The sequence below is a fragment of the Nomascus leucogenys genome, chromosome 4, assembly GCF_006542625.1.
Source record: "Nomascus leucogenys isolate Asia chromosome 4, Asia_NLE_v1, whole genome shotgun sequence".
In the NCBI taxonomy this organism is placed as follows: Eukaryota; Metazoa; Chordata; class Mammalia; order Primates; family Hylobatidae; genus Nomascus; species Nomascus leucogenys.
In genome coordinates this window covers 30,360,462-30,379,692 of record NC_044384.1, presented here as the reverse complement: position 1 = coordinate 30,379,692, position 19,231 = coordinate 30,360,462, and the positions used below count along the sequence as shown (strand labels likewise).

Here is a 19,231-nt window from a genome sequence, read left to right as displayed (position 1 = left end):
ACAGATCTGGAAAAGGCTTAGATGATAAAACAGGCAAAAAATTTATTAATAACTGAATATTAGCACCAAAAGAGTTAGTGTGCATTTAGATTAATTTTTTAAACGCAGAGTCCAGAATCAGGGAAGTTAGAGTTCCAATTTATTTATTCCATGTTAGAGTACTGCACTCATTGTCAGATTTATCCTGAAAACTGGACCTCGTCAGCAACAGAGCACACTAAGAACAGAAACCAAGGTAATACATGAGGAGGGGTCTGTTAAATCCATTATAAGCTGCCTCGAAACAATCCATTTCCTCAGTAGTTAGCAGTACTGGCTCAACCACATGCCATGAAAGGCCCACCATAGAAGAGATTCAGGAACTGGAAAGGAGGATGCATTCATCAGTGGTGCTGAAATGACTCGGATACATCAGAATCACCTAGAATAATTACTGAAGGTGCGAATTACCAGGTCCCACCTCATGTCTAATGAATCAGAAATTCCAAGTTCTAACTACAACGCATATTTATTTTTTTTAAGTATGCCAGGTGGTTCTGAAATTCTATGATTCAGTAAAAAGTTCATTTAAAAATACCACATTAATTAAAACTGCAACACCCTCTTCTAATTAGTAAAGTAATATATCAATTGATTCTTTTTCCATTTTGTCAGCATATTAGAAGAATAGTTAAACTAAACAGAAAGGAAACAATTTTTTCTTGTACTGGAAAATTACGAATACAGGTTTGCTTGCACCTAGTATAGATATAACACAACACAAATATATTAATATATAATTCATTCTAACCACTTCCAGTGACTGAAATAAACCACACTTGACACATTTGAAAAAGCTTAAAAAAAAAACAAACCTAAAATCTATAAGTTAATTTCTATTACACTAATTTTAAAAACTTACTAGTGGTAATTAAAAGGTATTAGTAATTCCTCCAGTTATTTATTACATTCTGATTGAATGCCAACCAAGCACTCACTGAGTACTGCAGTGCCAATAATAAACAGAAGGAAGAGAGGTGGATCTTGCCTCATGTGGCTTTTAGTCTAAGATAGATAAATTGATAGCAGAGTGGTTACAAGAATACCTAATTGTAAAAATTCAACTTAAGTAAAATACAAACAACGCTATACTCAATAAAGGAGACTTTAAAAACAGAGGAAAATATCCATTTTCTTATTTTTATTGACGTAGAAGCAAATGGCTTTTAAGGACAGTTGGATGCTAAATTTACTGAAGCATCAAGTATACTGTGGTAGCATAAGCAATATCCTCTTTCAGGAAATACACATTAAAGTATTTAGGAGTAAAGGGATATTACGATGCATGTAACTTATCCTCAAACAGTTAAAAAAAACTGTGTGTGTGTGGGCAGGTGGGGAGAGAAAGAGAAAAGGGGAGAGAGAGAGAAGAAAGTACAGAATGAGACAGAGGAGGAGAAAAAAACAACACAACAAATGGGATAAAACGTTAACAATAAATCAATCTGGATAAAGTTACATATAGTTTTTTGTGATATTCTTATTTTGGGGACTTTTCTATATGTGTGAACTTATTTCAAAATAATTTTTTTTTTTAAGTAGGAGAATGCAGATAAATGGGAAAAAAAGATTGTTGATCATTCTTGAACAGGGGTTGTGGGTAGATGGGAGTTCATTCTACCATTCTCTCTACTCTGTATATCTTTAGGGTTTTGTTTTGTTTTTGTTTTTTTTTGTTTTTGAGACAGAGTCTCTGTCACTCAGGCTGGAGTGCAGTGGCGTGATCACAGCTCACTGCAGCCTCGACCTTCCAGACTCAAGCAAACTTCCCACTTCAGACTCCTAAGTAGCTGGGTCTACAGGTGCGCACCACCACGTCCAGCTAATTTTTGTGTTTTTTATAGAGGTGGTGTCTCACTATGTTGCCCAGGCTGTTCTCAAACTCCTGAGCTCAAGCGATCCACACACCTCAGCCTCTCAAAGCACTGGGATTACGGGCATGAGCCACCGCACCTGGCATCTACTCTATACAACCTTGAAATTTTCTGTAATAAAATGTTAGAAAAGAAAAATAAAGAATAAATGAAATCAGGTATGTAAAGTAGCTACCACAGTGCCTGGCAAACAGAAGGCATTCAGCAAATGACAGACATCATTATTACAACTGAGTTCACATCTATCTTGAGTACTAGCTTTTGGCATTTAATTGCACACCAGTATTCACTACAGTCCACAGATGTTGGGTGGCGCTCTGCTGGATACTGCAGGGGACGCCCACACAACTCAAGGAGCTTACGCCCTCAGGACTTGGGTGACCACAATAACAAAAGGCAAAAACAGCAAAGGGTCAGGGGTCTGATGAACTGAGCTTAAGTTAACGAGCCAACATCATCTCTTTCCTATGTAATCTTAGACAAAATAACATATTAACCAGGAAAATCTCTTCATCCATCATTAAAAAATTAAAACCATCTATTTCAGATAGATGAGCATATTATGAGAATAAATGAGATGCTCAAAAAGTGGCACTGTAAACTCATATTATATAAACATTAGTTCTCATTTTATTGTATATGGAGTCAACACAGGGAGAATGATGCATGTACATAAGTTACTACAAAGCAGAGTGGTATAGTGGTAAAGCGTTACAGGAAAAGATCGCATCTAGCCAGGAGAGCAAAGGAAGTCTTCATGGAGAAGGTGGAACTCAAGTCGGTCTTTAATGGATGAATGGGCAGAAAATAAAGAGCCAGAGAGAGAAGTAAGGAGGACTCCAAGCTACTGTTCTATCCTAGTGAAGGCATGAATAAAGAGAGCACCTGCACAGCAAAAGAAACTACCATCAGAGTGAACAGGCAACCTACAGAATGGGAGAAAATTTTTGCAATCTACCCATCTGACAAAGGGCTAATATCCACAATCTACAAAGAACTTAAACAAATTTACAAGAAAAAAATCAAACAACCCCATCAAAAAGTGGGCAAAGGATACGAACAGACACTTCTCAAAAGACATTTATGCAGCCAACAGACACATGAAAAAATGCTGGTCATCAGAGAAATGCAAATCAAAACCACAATGAGATACCATCTCACACCAGTTAGAATGGCAATCGTTGAAAAGTCAGGAAACAACAGGTGCTGGAGAGGATGTGGAGAAATAGGAACACTTTTACACTGTTGGTGGGACTGTAAACTAGTTCAACCATTGTGGAAGACAGTGTGGCAATTCCTCAGGGAGCCAGAACTAGAAACACCATTTGACCCAGCCATCCCATTACTAGATATATACCCAAAGGATTATAAATAATACTAGTATAAAGACACATGCACACATATGTTTATTGTGGCAACTATTCACAATAGCAAAGACTTGGAACTAACCCAAATGTCCATCAGTGATAGACTGGATTAAGAAAATGTGGTACATATACACCATGGAATACTATGCAGCCATAAAAAAGGATGAGTTCATGTCCTCTGTAGGGACATGGATGAAGCTGGAAACCATCATTCTGAGCAAACTATTGCAAGGACAGAAAACCAAACACCGCATGTTCTCACTCATAGGTGGGAGCTGAACAATGAGAAGACTTGGACACTGGGGCCTGTTGTGGGGTGGGGGGAGGGGGGAGGGATAGCGTTGGGAGAAATACCTAATGTAAATGACGAGTTAACAGGTGCAGCAAACCAACATGGCACATATATACATATGTAACAAACCTGCACGTTGTGCACATGTACCCTAGAAAAAGTATAATTTAAAAAAAGAAGAAGAAAGCAAAAGGAGAGTATCAGGATGCAACAAAGTAACAGACTCTTTCACAGAGTCTCAGAAACAAACAAAAAGATAACCAAAAACACATCTGTAAAAGTAAATGAGAAGAAACTGCAGAAGGCCTTGCCTGACTCATAGCAAGTGGTTCACTACTCATCCAGCCGCAGTTCCTGTACAAGGATTCTCCTCCTGCCCTGTCAGTGACAACAAATTTCACTCCGAAACTGTAAGGTTTTTTACAACAAGGCACTCTGTTTCAAAGGAAATAATGTAAGCAACACATACAATGCACACACTGCTATGAAAAGAAATGCTTGCTATATCCAGGAAAACTTCAATCCCAACAAAAATGAATATAATCCAAACGAGTTTATAATTTACATTTGGCTTTGGAATATATTTTTTTTTCAGTGAGGAACTTCCAAATCATATTTTCTCAAGCCAATAGTAAAGTAAGAGAATTCTTTAACTACCAACCAAAAGATCATCAGAAGTGATCACACAACTTAACTCAAATCCTGGCAACTTGATTGACCTTCCTGGAATGTGGACTAACTTAAAATTACATGACTGCATCGTTTTTTCATTTAATTTTGCCCACAGAACATAGCTGTGCTTTTTAGGAGAATGTCCTTTTGTTGTTTTTTTATAATCCTTTGAGTCACACATCATGAAATAATGAATCCATAATTCCTCCATCTTGATTTATACCTTTACATGAATAGTTTTATAAAGATTTAGGAAGAAAGCTGTGTAAAATGTCTTGTGACTATATAGCACACTAAAAACCACAAATCTATTTTAATGCACTTAACTGAATATTAAATTTTAAAATGGTGAGAAAAAAAGACCATAGAAAGATATGTAGTAATAATCTCAGAAATCACCATCTCAACCCACCTTCTAATTAGATAGACGAGGAAACTGAGAGCTAGGAAAATTAAGGGGCTTCCTTCCTGCTATCTAGTTAGGAAAAGATCTAAAGTTAAATTCATGTTTTTTGGCACCTGGCATACTAATGACACCACATACAATACTGGGTTCCCTTTGATAAGACACGTAACTGAAAGAAAACCCAAAAACTGTACACAAATCTATGTTTACTTTTTTAAAAATTTGCCAAGTATTGCCATTGTTTTGAACAAAGCACTTACAGGCTTATACTATCTCTGCCACCCCAAAAAAACCTCTAACCATATTGGAATATTAGAAATATTCAGCTTTTAAATACTTGTACCAGTTTAATGATTTTTAAAAAAGAAAACAGTAATAGATCAATTAAGCCTTTCCATGGGACACAAAAAGCCCCTGAAATAATGAGGAAACTGGATAGGAGTAACTCAAAGAACCTATGCAGGTGTGGCACTCTTGGCAGGCTGCTCAGCACCAAAGGCAGAAGTGATCACAAGTGTGACTCAATTCATAATATTAAAAGAAATCAAAGGAAGGCAAATCTAAGAAAGTCTGGTTCACTGGTTTCTGTCAATTAACAGACCAAGTCTACTGCCTTCTGAAGAGGCCTCTGAATCCAAAGAAGCTCCCAACACTAGTAAGTTATCACAGTGCTACCTTTTCATATCAAACTGATGTCCAGCTGGAGTGTAGAGCACGCCACAGCCATAATGCAGCTGTGGAAATGTGTTCCATTTGACTCTGTCCTACGTGACTAAGGAGAGGACATGCTGCAGGTTTAGGAGGAGTAAGGAGCTCCCAGGCAGACCTCACAAGTACCAAAGTGTCGCTCTAGGAAGTTTCATTTACATAACTTCACATGACCCAGGCCCTCCACCAGAACTACTCTCTTACTTCTAGTGTCTGTAGTCCGAATACTGTGAAGTGAAGCAGAAATGAGGACTTACTGTAAGGTAGGGAAGAGCTTTCTTCACTTAAGAAATTTGCACCCAATCAAACAAAACTCAAGTTTGTGCCATTTCACAGCTTATTACAAAATTCTGCAAAACATTCAGTTGTCACTGAATAAAGCACTTAGTGTAATAGGAAAACTGCACCTAATTAGTCACATGAAATCCTAACCAAAAAATACCCTAAAATAACCTAAAATAGATTTCCTCTTATAATACAAGTAGTGTTATAAGTTTTCAAATGCTTAATTTTATTTTTACTATACAGCTACAATTCATGAAATACGCATATTTATGTGTAAACATTCTTCCTGACAACCTACAGAATGGGAGAAAATTTTTGCAACCTACTCATCTGACAAAGGGCTAATATCCAGAATCTACAATGAACTCAAACAAATATACAAGAAAAAAACAAACAACCCCATCAAAAAGTGGGCAGAGGACATGAACAAACACTTCTCAAAAGAAGACATTTATGCAGCCAGAAAACACATGAAGAAATGCTCATCATCACTGGCCATCAGAGAAATGCAAATCAAAACCACAGTGAGATACCATCTCACACCAGTTAGAATGGCCATCATTAAAAAATCAGGAAACAACAGGTGCTGGAGAGGATGTGGAGAAATAGGAACATTTTTACACTGTTGGTGGGACTGTAAACTAGTTCAACCATTGTGGAAGTCAGTGTGGCGATTCCTCAGGGATCTCGAACTAGAAATACCATTTGACCCAGCCATCCCATTACTGGGTATATACCCAAAGGACTATAAATCATGCTGCTATAAAGACACATGCACACGTATGTTTATTGCGGCACTATTCACAATAGCAAAGAGTTGGAACCAACCCAAATGTCCAACAACGATAGACTGGATTAAGAAAATGTGGCACATATACACCATGGAATACTACGCAGCCATAAAAAATGATGAGTTCGTGTCCTTTGTAGGGACATGGATGAAACTGGAAAACATCATTCTCAGTAAACTATCGCAAGGACAAAAAACCAAACACCGCATGTTCTCACTCATAGGTGGGAATTGAACAATGAGAACTCATGGACACAGGAAGGGGAACATCACACTCCGGGGACTGTTGTGGGGTGGGGGCAGGGGGGAGGGACAGCATTAGGAGATACACCTAATGCTAAATGACGAGTTAATGGGTGCAGGAAATCAACATGGCACATGGATACATATGTAACAAACCTGCACATTGTGCACATGTACCCTAAAACCCTAAAGTATAAAAAAAAAAAAAAAAAACAAAACAAAACAAAACAAAAAAAAAAAAAAAAAAGAAAATGTGGCACATATACACCATGGAATACTATGCAGCCATAAAAAATGATGAGTTCGTGTCCTTTGTAGGGACATGGATGAAACTGGAAAACATCATTCTCAGTAAACTATCGCAAGGACAAAAAACCAAACACCGCATGTTCTCACTCATAGGTGGGAATTGAACAATGAGAACTCATGGACACAGGAAGGGGAACATCACACTCTGGGGACTGTTGTGGGGTGGGGGGAGGGGGGAGGGACAGCATTAGGAGATACACCTAATGCTAAATGACGAGTTAATGGGTGCAGGAAATCAACATGGCACATGGATACATATGTAACAAACCTGCACATTGTGCACATGTACCCTAAAACCCTAAAGTATAATTAAAAAAAAAAAACAAAAAAAAACAAAAAAAAAACATTCTTCCTGAAAAACGATGTTTTGTAGGTAATCTATTCATTATTTGCATACATTTTACATAAATCACTGCACAAAACAGAACGATTAATATTTTAATTACTTTGTTTTCACATTTAACCAGCTGCACAAATTCAATGTAACGATTAACGGCGGCAGCCAAGCAAACAGAATTTCTTATGCCTAAATAGATAAAATTTATGTGCACAAAAGAATTGAAAAAATCTGATAAAACTTACTTGCTACTCCTGATGCAAGTCCATAAAGCAGTCCTCCCCCATCCGACTGCTGAGGGAAAACATGGGCTCCTGGAGGAGGTGGCTTTTCTTGTCTGATAAAGTTATATAATAAGGTCTTCACAAGTTTGCTGGTATATGGAAGACTACACAAAAAGGAAAAAAAATCAAACTCATATTTATGGGAGTCATCTAATTCTGAATAACAATACAGAAATAATTCTGCCATTAACACTATCTGTTAATATAAAAGGGCTATTGGCACAACTCACAGAAATTGAGCACTGCACACAATAGTGAAGACCATGGGCTTTGAGAGCAATTTTGAGGCTTAATCCTTGCTTTTCCTCTTATCACATCATAAGATATTGATCAAATTACTTAAATCCTTTTTTTCTGCAGCAGGGAGAGACAAGGTCTGGCAGAGACAAGGTCTCACTATGTTGCCCAGGCTAGTCTCAAACTCCTAAACTCAAGCGATCCTCCCACCTCGGCCTCCCAAAGTGCTGAGATTACAGGCGTGAGCCACCGTGCCCAGCCCACTTGAACTCTTGAACTTCAGTTACTTTATCTATATTCTGTATAACACTGTGAGCTATTATAAATTTAATGCATAACACATTATCTGGCAATTGAAGGGAAGTAGTAATAAAGAATCAGTAGAAAAAAGAAAGAATTTAAAAATAACAATAGGACTATACTTTTTAAATACGAAATTATTCAATTATTCAATTGGTATTAAACTAATTCCTGCAATCTAGAGTAAACTTTTTAACAGATTCTTTAACGTACTATTGAGCTTTTTAAATATGCTTTCCAAGATGAACCACAAAAATAAGTAAAGAACATATTACGGTTTAAATATTTGGCACCATAATGATACTATAAAAACCTTACTTAGAAAATAAGAACACTAACACCCTCTATGTCTATTTTTAAAAAGCAACTTGAATACTCTGGCACTATAAGGAATGAAGTTCACAATCTTGTTTTAGCAACGATGCACACAGTCCCACGATGCTAGCACTACTTCAAACCATGGTCATTCTGAGTGTCATTCTGAGTGTCTCTGTCAGAGAGGCTTCCAGTGCAAACCTCTGACTCCATGCCCAGGTCCTTTCCCTCAGTGATTTTCAAATATGTTCAAAGAACATACATGCCACAGGAATAATCAGGGTAGCAAAAAGAATATGAAGAAGACAAAGCTCCCCACTACCTGAGAACTTTCCTCAAAGGTACTTTATTTGGATTTTTACATTTTTAAAGTTTTGTGAAGATTATGTTAATACAAGGTCAGGTATGTGCATGTGTGTTGGTCATTTGCATCCACACCCTCTAGGAGATCGTAAGCTTCTGCTCAAGAACATAGCCCCACAGTCTAACATGCGTGGCACATGGTTAGCACACAGCAAATATTTGCAGGCTCAAAGAAGTAGGAATAGTAAGCAAAGAGGTTGTTGGAGAAGTCCAAAGAGAGTGAGGGGGCATAGATCACAGTTGTTTCAAAGGGACTGCTGAGAAGAGGAAGATACAAAAATAATCTGAATAACAAATATGACTTGACTGCTTAAACACAGAGAGAATGAAGGAGACAGAAGAAAAAGATGATTTCAAAGTTTCAATTCTACGAAGCAACCACTGGAGAAGGTAATGAAGCTAGGGGACAGGAAGAACAGGGAGGATGGGTAGATGGCACAGGAAAGCCAAATGCGGTTCCCTATGCACTGGGTTTAAAGAGACAATAGAACAACTAGAGGAAACACCTGGTTGGAGATATGGGACGATACTCAGGTAAGAGGACAAGACTAGAAAAACAGATTTATACAATGAAAAAACTAGACATACTTAAAGTAGAAACATACCATGGACCTCGCATCAAATACTTGTGGCTGATGCTCTGTCGCAAAACTTCTTTGTGGAAGAGTTGGCAGGAAAGGAAAACAACCATTGTTGATATAGCTTCTACTGATATTTCATAGGTAATATCTCTGAAATGGAAGAAAAACAGAGTAATAATCACTTTGGAAGATTAAGACACTATTCTTTTCTAAATGAACTGTACATTTAAAAACTCAAATCTAAATATTCAGTATTTTCAGGTTACTGAAAAATATTAATATGTTTAATATAAAAATTAAGTCAAGCAAAAATATTAAACTCCTTCCCTGTTGTTAGCTGGTGTATTTGGGTTAGTTATCCCTTTATTTCCCTATTTTCCAGTTCCCATCTCCTATTAAATGACAAGTCTATTTGTGTATAATGGAAATAGTTACCAGCAGTGTTCTGTTTTGAAGATCCACTCTAGACCTCTATGTTCATTTCTGTTTAGTGATAATACAGAGACAAATACTCAGATTGTAAAGCTGAAGAGAAGGTACGGCGTAGGGAAGAAAACAATGCCTTTTCATGTTGACGATCACCTTACAGTCAGAACAGCAACATACCCTAGATCTTGTGTCTCTAGTGCCTACCTTTCTCAAGGTCAACTTTGCGTGTTCAGCAAAATATTAACAGTAAACAAGTTATTCCTGTTTTATTAAGCATATTTTGATTATGAAGGGTTACTCTGTCCTCTCAAGATCATAAACCCCTTTGAGAAACAAGTCTTAGATCAAATAAAAAGATTCAGCTGAACAGAAAGCACACAGAGGAATAAAGGCATCCAGAAATTTCCAGTTACTGCAAAAGTTTAAACAGGATTATAATGAGGAACATGTTAAGACCAAGGAAGTAGAAACCTCAACAACACAGCAAAAAGAGCAATAGCACCAAAAGAATACTAAAATATTTTTTGTGGCACATATACACCATGGAATACTATGCAGCCATAAAAAATGATGAGTTCGTGTCCTTTGTAGGGACATGGATGAAACTGGAAAACATCATTCTCAGTAAACTATCGCAAGGACAAAAAACCAAACACCGCATGTTCTCACTCATAGGTGGGAATTGAACAATGAGAACTCATGGACACAGGAAGGGGATCATCACACTCCGGGGACTGTTGTGGGGTGGGGGGAGGGGGGAGGGACAGCATTAGGAGATACACCTAATGCTAAATGACGAGTTAATGGGTGCAGGAAATCAACATGGCACAGGGATACATATGTAACAAACCTGTACATTGTGCACATGTACCCTAAAACCCTAAAGTATAATAAAAAAGAAAAAAGAAAAAAAAAAAAAAAGAATACTAAAATATTTTTATAAAAATGAAATAATTATGAAAAACAAAGAAAAATACTGAACACCTACTTAAATGAAAGCTCATTAAACAAATTAATGATGACTTGATTCTAGAACTGGAAAAATTTAAATTCTACCAGATATCTTAAGGAGTTATTACTGATAGAAATATGTTTAAAACGCCAGGCTCAGTGGCTCACGCCTGTAATCCCAGCACTTTGGGAGGCCAAAGAGGGTGGATCACCTGAGGTCAGGAGTTTGAGACCAGCCTGGCCAACATGGTGAAACCCCATCTCTACTAAAAATACAAAAAATTAGCCGGGCATGATGGTGGGCACCTGTAATGCCAGCTACTCGGGAGGCTGAGGCAGGAGAATGGCTTGAACCTGGGAGGCCAAAGTTGCAGTGAGCCGAGATCGTGCCATTGCACTCCAGCCTTGGCGATAAGAGCGAAACTCCGTCTCAAAAACACAAAATAAAGAAAGAAAAAAATATATTTAAAAATGACACATAAGAAAAAGAAAAACACAACAGACCCGTGCAATTAGCCTTATTACGTGTTGAATAAAGCTCAGCTCTACTCAGAAATCTGACTTTTAAAGTATTGTAGAACAATCTCTTTCCTGAAATTTCCATAATCACTGTTGTAAAAATTAACCTGTAAAAAGCAATTCTTGGGCATGGTGGTGCATACCTGTAATCCCAGCTACTCAGGAGGCTGAGGCAGTAGAATCGCTTGAACCCAGAAGGTGGAGGTTGCAGTGAGCCGAGATTATACCACTGCACTCCAGCCTGGGCAACAGAGTGAGACTCTGTCTCAAAAAATACAAATAAAAAATTTAAAAAATAAAATAAAGCAATTCTTGTATTTGTTCTTCTTTCATGAATTGAATGAAAGACAAACTTGATGTTTCATGTCATGTTATGATTTACTAATGATGATTTGATTTGGGTGCTCAGAACTCCCAAAAATTTTGTATCACAATAATCACTCATTCATAACATAGCCCACGCCTGTCTGGAATCCATACTCAATAGTCACCTGGCTAGGCTTTTCACTTGGGTCAGAGTTTAAAACCAAATCCTGATGTAACAAATACTTGGCTGTGAGTTAGAGCCTATTTAGATAGGCAGATGGATGACTACGTCCAATATATTTGCAAACGTATTGTCTTTTTTTTTCTTTCTTTTTGGAAACAGGGCCTGTGTATGTCACCTAGGCTGACACCTAGTGGCAGGATCTTGGCTCACTGCAACCTCCACCTCCCAGGCTCAAGTGATCCTCCTGCCTTAGCCTCTCGAGTAGCTGGGACTACAGGCAGACACCACCATGCCCAGCTAATTTTTGTCTTTTTTATAGAGAGGGTGTTTTACCATGTTGCCCAGGCTGATCTGGAACTCCTGTGCTCAAGTGATCTGCCTGCCTGGGGCTCCCAAAGTGCCGAGATTACAGGCATGAGCCATCGTGCCAGACTGCAAATGTATTTTGTCATTGAATCAATAATAAAGAATCAGCTGTGGTGGTTTACAATTTAACATCTTACTGTATGCCTCAGATCTAGAAACAAATTGTTTTACTAAATTGTTTTAGTTTTGTTTAAACTAAAATCTATGACTACTAATAATTACTACGTCTAATAACCTTAGGGAAAGAATACGTATTTAGAAAAAAGTGTTGTTCTCCTTCAAAATTAACTGGGCCAAACACAATCAGAAGTGAGAGAACAAAAAAAGTGTTAACCTTGGATCATCCTCTCTTACCACGGAATTCTATAAATGCAGAAGAATGAAGAGTAGAGGGTTTGATGCTGGGAGGTAAGGAAAGCTTCCAGCACATAAGAATACTGAAGCAACATGACAATAAGAGTCACTCCAAGCTAAAAACCCATTTCCCCAAATTCCTAAATAGAACCATGTGTGTCTTCCGTAGGCCCAGAGAAATAAATAATATCAAATTGCTTATCACACAGTATTTTTGCTCATATGTTGTTCAACAAATATTGATTAAAAATTTATTCTTACTATGTCTAGACAGGCATTATGCTACATATTGGGGACATATCCATTAACAAATAGACAAGGCTCCTGCCTTTATGAAGCCTACAGTTTAGTGGAAAAAAGAAAAATCAAATAATAATCACTCCAAAAAGGACTATAAAGGAAAAGAACAAGTAATAAGAAGAGAGGATTGCAGGACACTCTGATATTAACTATGGGATCAAAAGAAAGCGTCTCTTAAAAAGTGGCATTTAAAACCTGAAGTATGAGTGGCAATTACTTACAAATCTTTCTTACTAGAATATATGAGACTCTAGCTAGAGAACCTTTCATTTTTGCTCTTGTTTATATTCTCAACTCTAGTATATAATGGGTACTCAATGGATAAGTAAATGGAAAGATGGAGGGATCTTTAGTTGACTGGAAACTTATCGAATACCGTCCTTAATAGATCCATCAGCATAGCCTACAAGGCATATATAACTTAGAATAGCAAAGAGAAAGAAGAATGCTGAGGTCAGGTAATATGTTTTCATAAGCACAAATGGAATACTCATTGCAACAAAAATGTAAAGGGAATTTCATGAAAGAAGGATCCAGAATGTTGTTGCTGGCTTACAGCTATCCTCTGTTGATTTTGCCTGACCAACATCCACCTACTGTTCTTCTGGCAAAAGCAGCCCTTTTGTCCTGCTGAGAACCTCCCTCCCTTCCATACATGTGGATTGGATGGGGCACGACTCTGCCTCCTGGTGATCCACGTTTAGCCAATAAATATGGTCCTTGTCAAAATCCTTCCCAGCACTTTTGGAACTATCAGAAAAGAGGCACTCTCTCCTTCTGAGATTGTGAGTGCTAAAAACCAAGTATGGATAGAGCTGCTACTGGTTTTCTCTGTTGATGGATCCTGCCTGAGAACGTAGCCAATCACAGCAGTGACAAGAGATTGAGGACATCACAGCAGTGACAAGAGATTGAGGGGGAAGGAGCAAAAAGGAGAGAAGAAAGAGAGGAGTCCTAGTGAAGAGTCAGCGGAATAATCAAACACAGAAAAAGAAATTACTATGAAATCCGGCAAATCCCATGAAAGAATATGCTATCTGTATTAGGAACACAGAGATAACAGCAACCAATTCTGCCTGGGGCAGAAGGGAAATGCTTCACAAAGATGATGATATTTGAGCAGAGGAAGAACAAAAAGAAGAGGCAGGGCATTAAAGTGAAGAAACCATACAAAGGCAGCCACAAAAAGGTCTGGTAGTTTTGAAGGAAAATAAGAAATTCAATATTGATCAAACAGATTAAAAGAAGGTGGGGGAAAGCGGTGGGAGCAAAGGGACTTGAACTGGGAGTTGAGGAATTAATAAAATGGAAAACGTATGTATATATTGGAGAAGTGAGATTAAAACAGTTATTAAAAAATCAAGAAACTATTCAAATAAATTTAAAAATCCAACTAGGCCAGATACAAGATAAACTTTGAAAGATAAATAAATAGCATTTCTCCTTAGCAGCACTAACCAACAATAGTAGGTTATCAAAAACAAAACAGCATTTTGCAAGACTGCCAGAATAACTAAAATGTTTGGAATAAAATGTTTTGGTCCTTCATAGGACATCTATGAAGAAAAACATTTAAAAAGGACACAGTGGATGATCTGAACAGAATGACAATACTATGAAGATAATAATTCTACTCAGATTAATACAGAAAGTCAACGAATCACAACCAAAATTCTCACTGGACTTTTCTGAGGAACTGCATAAATTGACTCACTTTTATGAAATAATAAACAAATAGCCAAGTCAACCTTGACAATAAAGAATGAAGAGGGGCACTTTCCCTACTGGATATCAAGCCACTCTATACAGCTGTAGTAAGAAAAACAGCATGGTATTTGTACAAAAAATAAACCAAAGGATCCCAATTGATAATTCAAAGACAGACCTGTGTATATATGGAAATAATATACAATAAAGATTACTCCACAAATCAATGGAGAAAAACACATTGTACAGAAGATGGTAATGGGAAACACCTCTTTTATTTCATAATGACAGATCCCTACACTTTACAACATACTCAAGACCTACTACAGAAGACTTAATGACTTAGATGTGAATAAAACTAAAGTTGATAGAAGGAAGTGTACAATAAGTTTGTAACATAAGCACAAGAAAGGACTTATTAAATAAAAGCCTAAGAACACAAACCACAAAAGCAAAAATTACCATTAAATTACATCAGAATTAAAGATTACTGCTCAGCAAATGAATCCCTGGACAAAGTTAACAGGCAGATAATAGACTGAAAGAAGAACACGAAACTAATATCAAGACTATTACAAATAACTCCTGCAAACAACCAATAAAAAGGCAGGAACTCTGCTAGGAAAAAAAAACCAAAAGATATAAACAGGCAATCTGAAACAAGGTGATATGTCCCTATGCCCTAGAGAATGTATTATGTGTTGCCAGGCATGTGGTGATATAAAAACCCTCATGCTCTGCTGATGGGAATACTGACCAGCATAGTCAGTTTTAGAGAACCTATGTCCATTCACACAGACACACAGACACACACGTGTGCATGCGCATGTGCCAAAGAAAAATCCACAGAGATATGTCTGAGGAATATAGCAGGCATCCTCTAAAATGACCCCAATCACGTCTGCTTCCTGCTATTCATGCCCTTGTGTAATCCCCTCCCCTCACAGAATACAACAAAAGTGAGAGTTATGTCACTTTGGAGAGATCAGCTTACAAAATAACTACGATGTGTGTTGAGTAGCCCCTCTTGCTCTTCCATTCGCTGGCCAGTTGCCTTGCTGTAGGCTAACATACTGAGAGGTCTACATGGCAAAGAACTAACGGAGGCCTCCAATCAACAGCCAGTGAGGAACTGAGGTCCTCAGTCCAACCCTTGAGGAGCTGAATCTTGCCAATAGCCAGATGAGAGACCTAGGAAGCAAGGCGTCCCCCAGCTGAGGCTTCAAAATATCCATTATTTGTGGGCATGCAAAGTTGGAGGCAATCCGGGTATAACCGAGGAATTAAATAAGTAAAATGAGGCGGAGCCACACATGGAGCAGAAGCAGGTTTTTTTTTTTTCTTTTTGAGACAGAGTCTCGCTCTTGTCGCCCAGGCAGGAGTGCAGTGGCGCCATCTTGGCTCACTGCAAGCTCCGCCTCCCGGATTCACGCCGTTCTCCTGCCTCAGCCTCTCAAGTAGCTGGGAATTACAGGCGCCCGCCACCACGCACAGCTAATTTTTTTGTATTTTTAGTAGAGACGGGGTTTCACTGTGTTAGCCAGGATAGTCTCAATCTCCTGATCTCGTGATCTGCCCGCCTCGCCCTCCCAAAGTGCTGGGATTACAGGCATGAGACACCATACCCGGCTCACATGGAGCAGTTTTAAAAGCCACAGACTAGATGTTCACTTTGCATCACAAGTAACTCTTAAAAACAGTTTTGAGAGGAAAAAAGTAAAAAAACAGAATGAGTTCTATAACACGATTCTATTTACATACATTAAAAATACATGTACACATACGAGTAACATTTTGTACTTGAACGTATATATGTAGAAGTAAACATATTAAACACATTAGAATGGCTATCTTTGGGAAAGAAAAGGAAATAGGGAATGGAGATAAAAGAGAATAAATGAATGGATGAATATTAAATGGAGGAAAGGACAGGCCTTACAGGAGCTGATGATGATAGTGCTAAAGAATGTGACAAACTGACAAATTCAACCCTATGTCTGATGAGTCTAAAACCAGGGCTTGTGGGATGAAAGGACGCATAAGAGGATGGGGAACATACTGATGTGAGAAAATGTTTAAACTAATCCAGGAAACAAAAGATGTGTGCAATAAATCATTTGGGGGGACATAATGAGGACGTCCACTAAAACAGTGACAACATAAATGAAAAAGCAATCAGATTTGAATAACATTTAACAAAATAAAAATACTACCACTCAGTGACAGATCAGACACTTAAAACGGGCAAGAAAAACAGATTAATCAAGAAAGACTAAGCTTTCTAAACGTAGCACCCAGAGATGGTGATGCCATTAACTAAATCAAGAACACAGGAAATGGAAAATTGCCATATATATAGTCAACACTCATTATTCACAGATTCTGTATTTGTAAAATCACCTATTCACTAAAATTTATTTGTAACCCCCAAATCAGTATTGCAGCACTTCTGCTGACTGAACTAATCTACGTTAATTTTCTAACTTGCACCAAAGAAATCCTAGACCAAATTTCATGACAAAAAAATAGAAAGTAAAAAATTCCAAATGAATTCACAGATAAATTATACTATGACAACGATGATAAAGGCTGGATGTGGTGGCTCACTCCTGTAATCCCAGCACTTTGGGAGGCTGAGGCAGGTGGATCACGAGGTCAGGAGATCAAGACCATCCTGGCTAACACAGTGAAACCCTGTGAAACTACTAAAAATATAAAAAATTAGCTGGGCATGGTGGCGGGCGCCTGTAGTCCCAGCTACTCAGGAAGATGAGGCAGGGGAATCGCTTGGACCTGGGAGGTGGAGGTTGCAGTGAGCCGAGATCACACCACTGCACTGCAGCCTGGGCTACAGAGTGAGACTCCATCTCAAAAAAAAAAAAAAAGATGATAAAATGGTAAAATAAAAAGCAAGGTCTGTATTTCCCTTGTGTCACTGAGGGTGGATGTGGAGGGGTATTCATGAAAGAAGAGTGGCCACGAGTTGATAGTTATTGAAGCTGAGTGACAAGCACATGGAGTTTCATTATTCTCTCTATATTTATATGCTTGAAATTTTCCATAAATTCAAAAATATAATTTAAAAAATTGACTATTTATGAAGTGACTGTAGACCATGAGTTTGGGGAAGTCAGGAGCCTCTCTTATTCCTAGCTCCTCCCACAGTTCCCAGAAAATAGTAGGTATTTAACAAATATTAGAATGAATGAACCATTGAAAATTCTGTACTTAAATCTAATTTGCTAAAGGTGTCTCCTTTGAGAAGCTGAATATGTTCTATCAGCACTATATTAGTTTTATATTGCTGCCATGAACAAATCATCACAAATGTAGCAGCTTTAAACAGCACAATTTGTTATCATACAGTCCTGGGAGTCAGAAGTCCAGTACAGGTCTCATGAGCCTAAAATCCAGGTGTCGGCAAGCTGCATTCCATTCTGGAGGCTCTAAAGAAGAATTCATTTCCTGTTCATTTGGGTTTTTGGCAGGACTCATTTCCTCGTGGTTGTAGGACCCAGGTCCCTGTTTTCTTGCTGGGTGTAAACTGAGGGCACTTCTTGGCTTCTAGGGGTCACCACATCCCTTGGCCCATGGATCTCTTGTTCCATCTTCAAAGGAAGCAAGGGCTTTGAGTGACTCCTTATATCACATCTCTCTGACCCACTCTGCTTTGCTCATTTAAGGACTCATGTGATTAGACTGGGCCCGACAGGATAATGAATGAGTCTCTCCATTAAAAGGTCTTTAACTTTAAACACATCTACAACATCATTTTTGACGTATAAGTTATGTTACTCACAGGTTCCAGGGATTAGAGCATGTACATCTTTGGGTTTGGAATGGCATTAGTCTGCCTACCACTAGCACCCAGTAAGAATCAGATGATGTGCTAACTTCAGTAAGAACCAAAAATTTGCCTACCAGCCAGCATAAAAATATTACTCACTGTTATACTATCTGCCAGATTAGGTGGGGAGGTGAGGATAATAAAAATACAGTCATGGGTCCCATAACAATATGTCAGTCAACAATGGACCACATATATGATAATGCTTCCATATTACGCCATATTTTAATGTACCCTTTCTATGTTTAGATATGTGTAGATACATACTTACATTGTATTACAACTGCCTACAGTATTTAGTGCAGTAACATGCTATACAGGTTTGTAGCCTAGGAGCAACAGGTTATACTATTCAGGGTAGGTGTGTAGCAGGCTATAACATCCAGGTTTATGTAAGTACACTCTACGATGTTTGCACAATGATGAAATCGCCCAACAATGTATTTCTCACAATATCCCCATCGTTAAGCAATGCATAACTGCATACACAATGAAGCACAGCTTCAAATGGTAGCAAAGGTATAAATATTAAAAATAGCGAGAACAGAATGATTTTGTGGGGAGAAGGGGGGCAAAGATGTAAAGAACCTAATTTCCAATTTTTGTTGTCTGAGGATAGTTCTTATAACCACAAAGCAAGGGAAAATTTAAATACACAGGGCAAAAATATTCAGACAAGGATAATGACCATCCCACAGCTGCCCACCCCACTAAGAATAAAATTTGGAGTCCTTAACTCAGCCTCTAAGACTCTCTATGACTTCTGCATCCATACTAACTTATCTTCTACCACATACCCTCCCCATCCTTGCTCATTCTGCTCAGCTCTACTGGCCTGCTTAGTGTCCTTGGATATACCAAGCATG

General features: G+C 38.1%; 1 protein-coding gene across 5 annotated transcripts in view; it reads right to left on the bottom strand.

Annotated features, from left to right (window-relative positions):
• DYM (dymeclin) overlaps positions 1-19,231 on the bottom strand; it is a 401,308-nt gene that overhangs the window by 273,800 nt on the left and 108,277 nt on the right. For all 5 annotated transcript variants that reach the window (XM_030810464.1, XM_030810466.1, XM_030810462.1 and 2 more), the window contains exons 7-8: positions 9,427-9,552; positions 7,568-7,710 (exon numbers count right to left, since the gene is read on the bottom strand). In XM_030810464.1, coding sequence (XP_030666324.1) covers positions 7,568-7,710; positions 9,427-9,552 — 269 coding nt within the window. The remainder of the gene's footprint in view (positions 1-7,567; positions 7,711-9,426; positions 9,553-19,231) is intronic.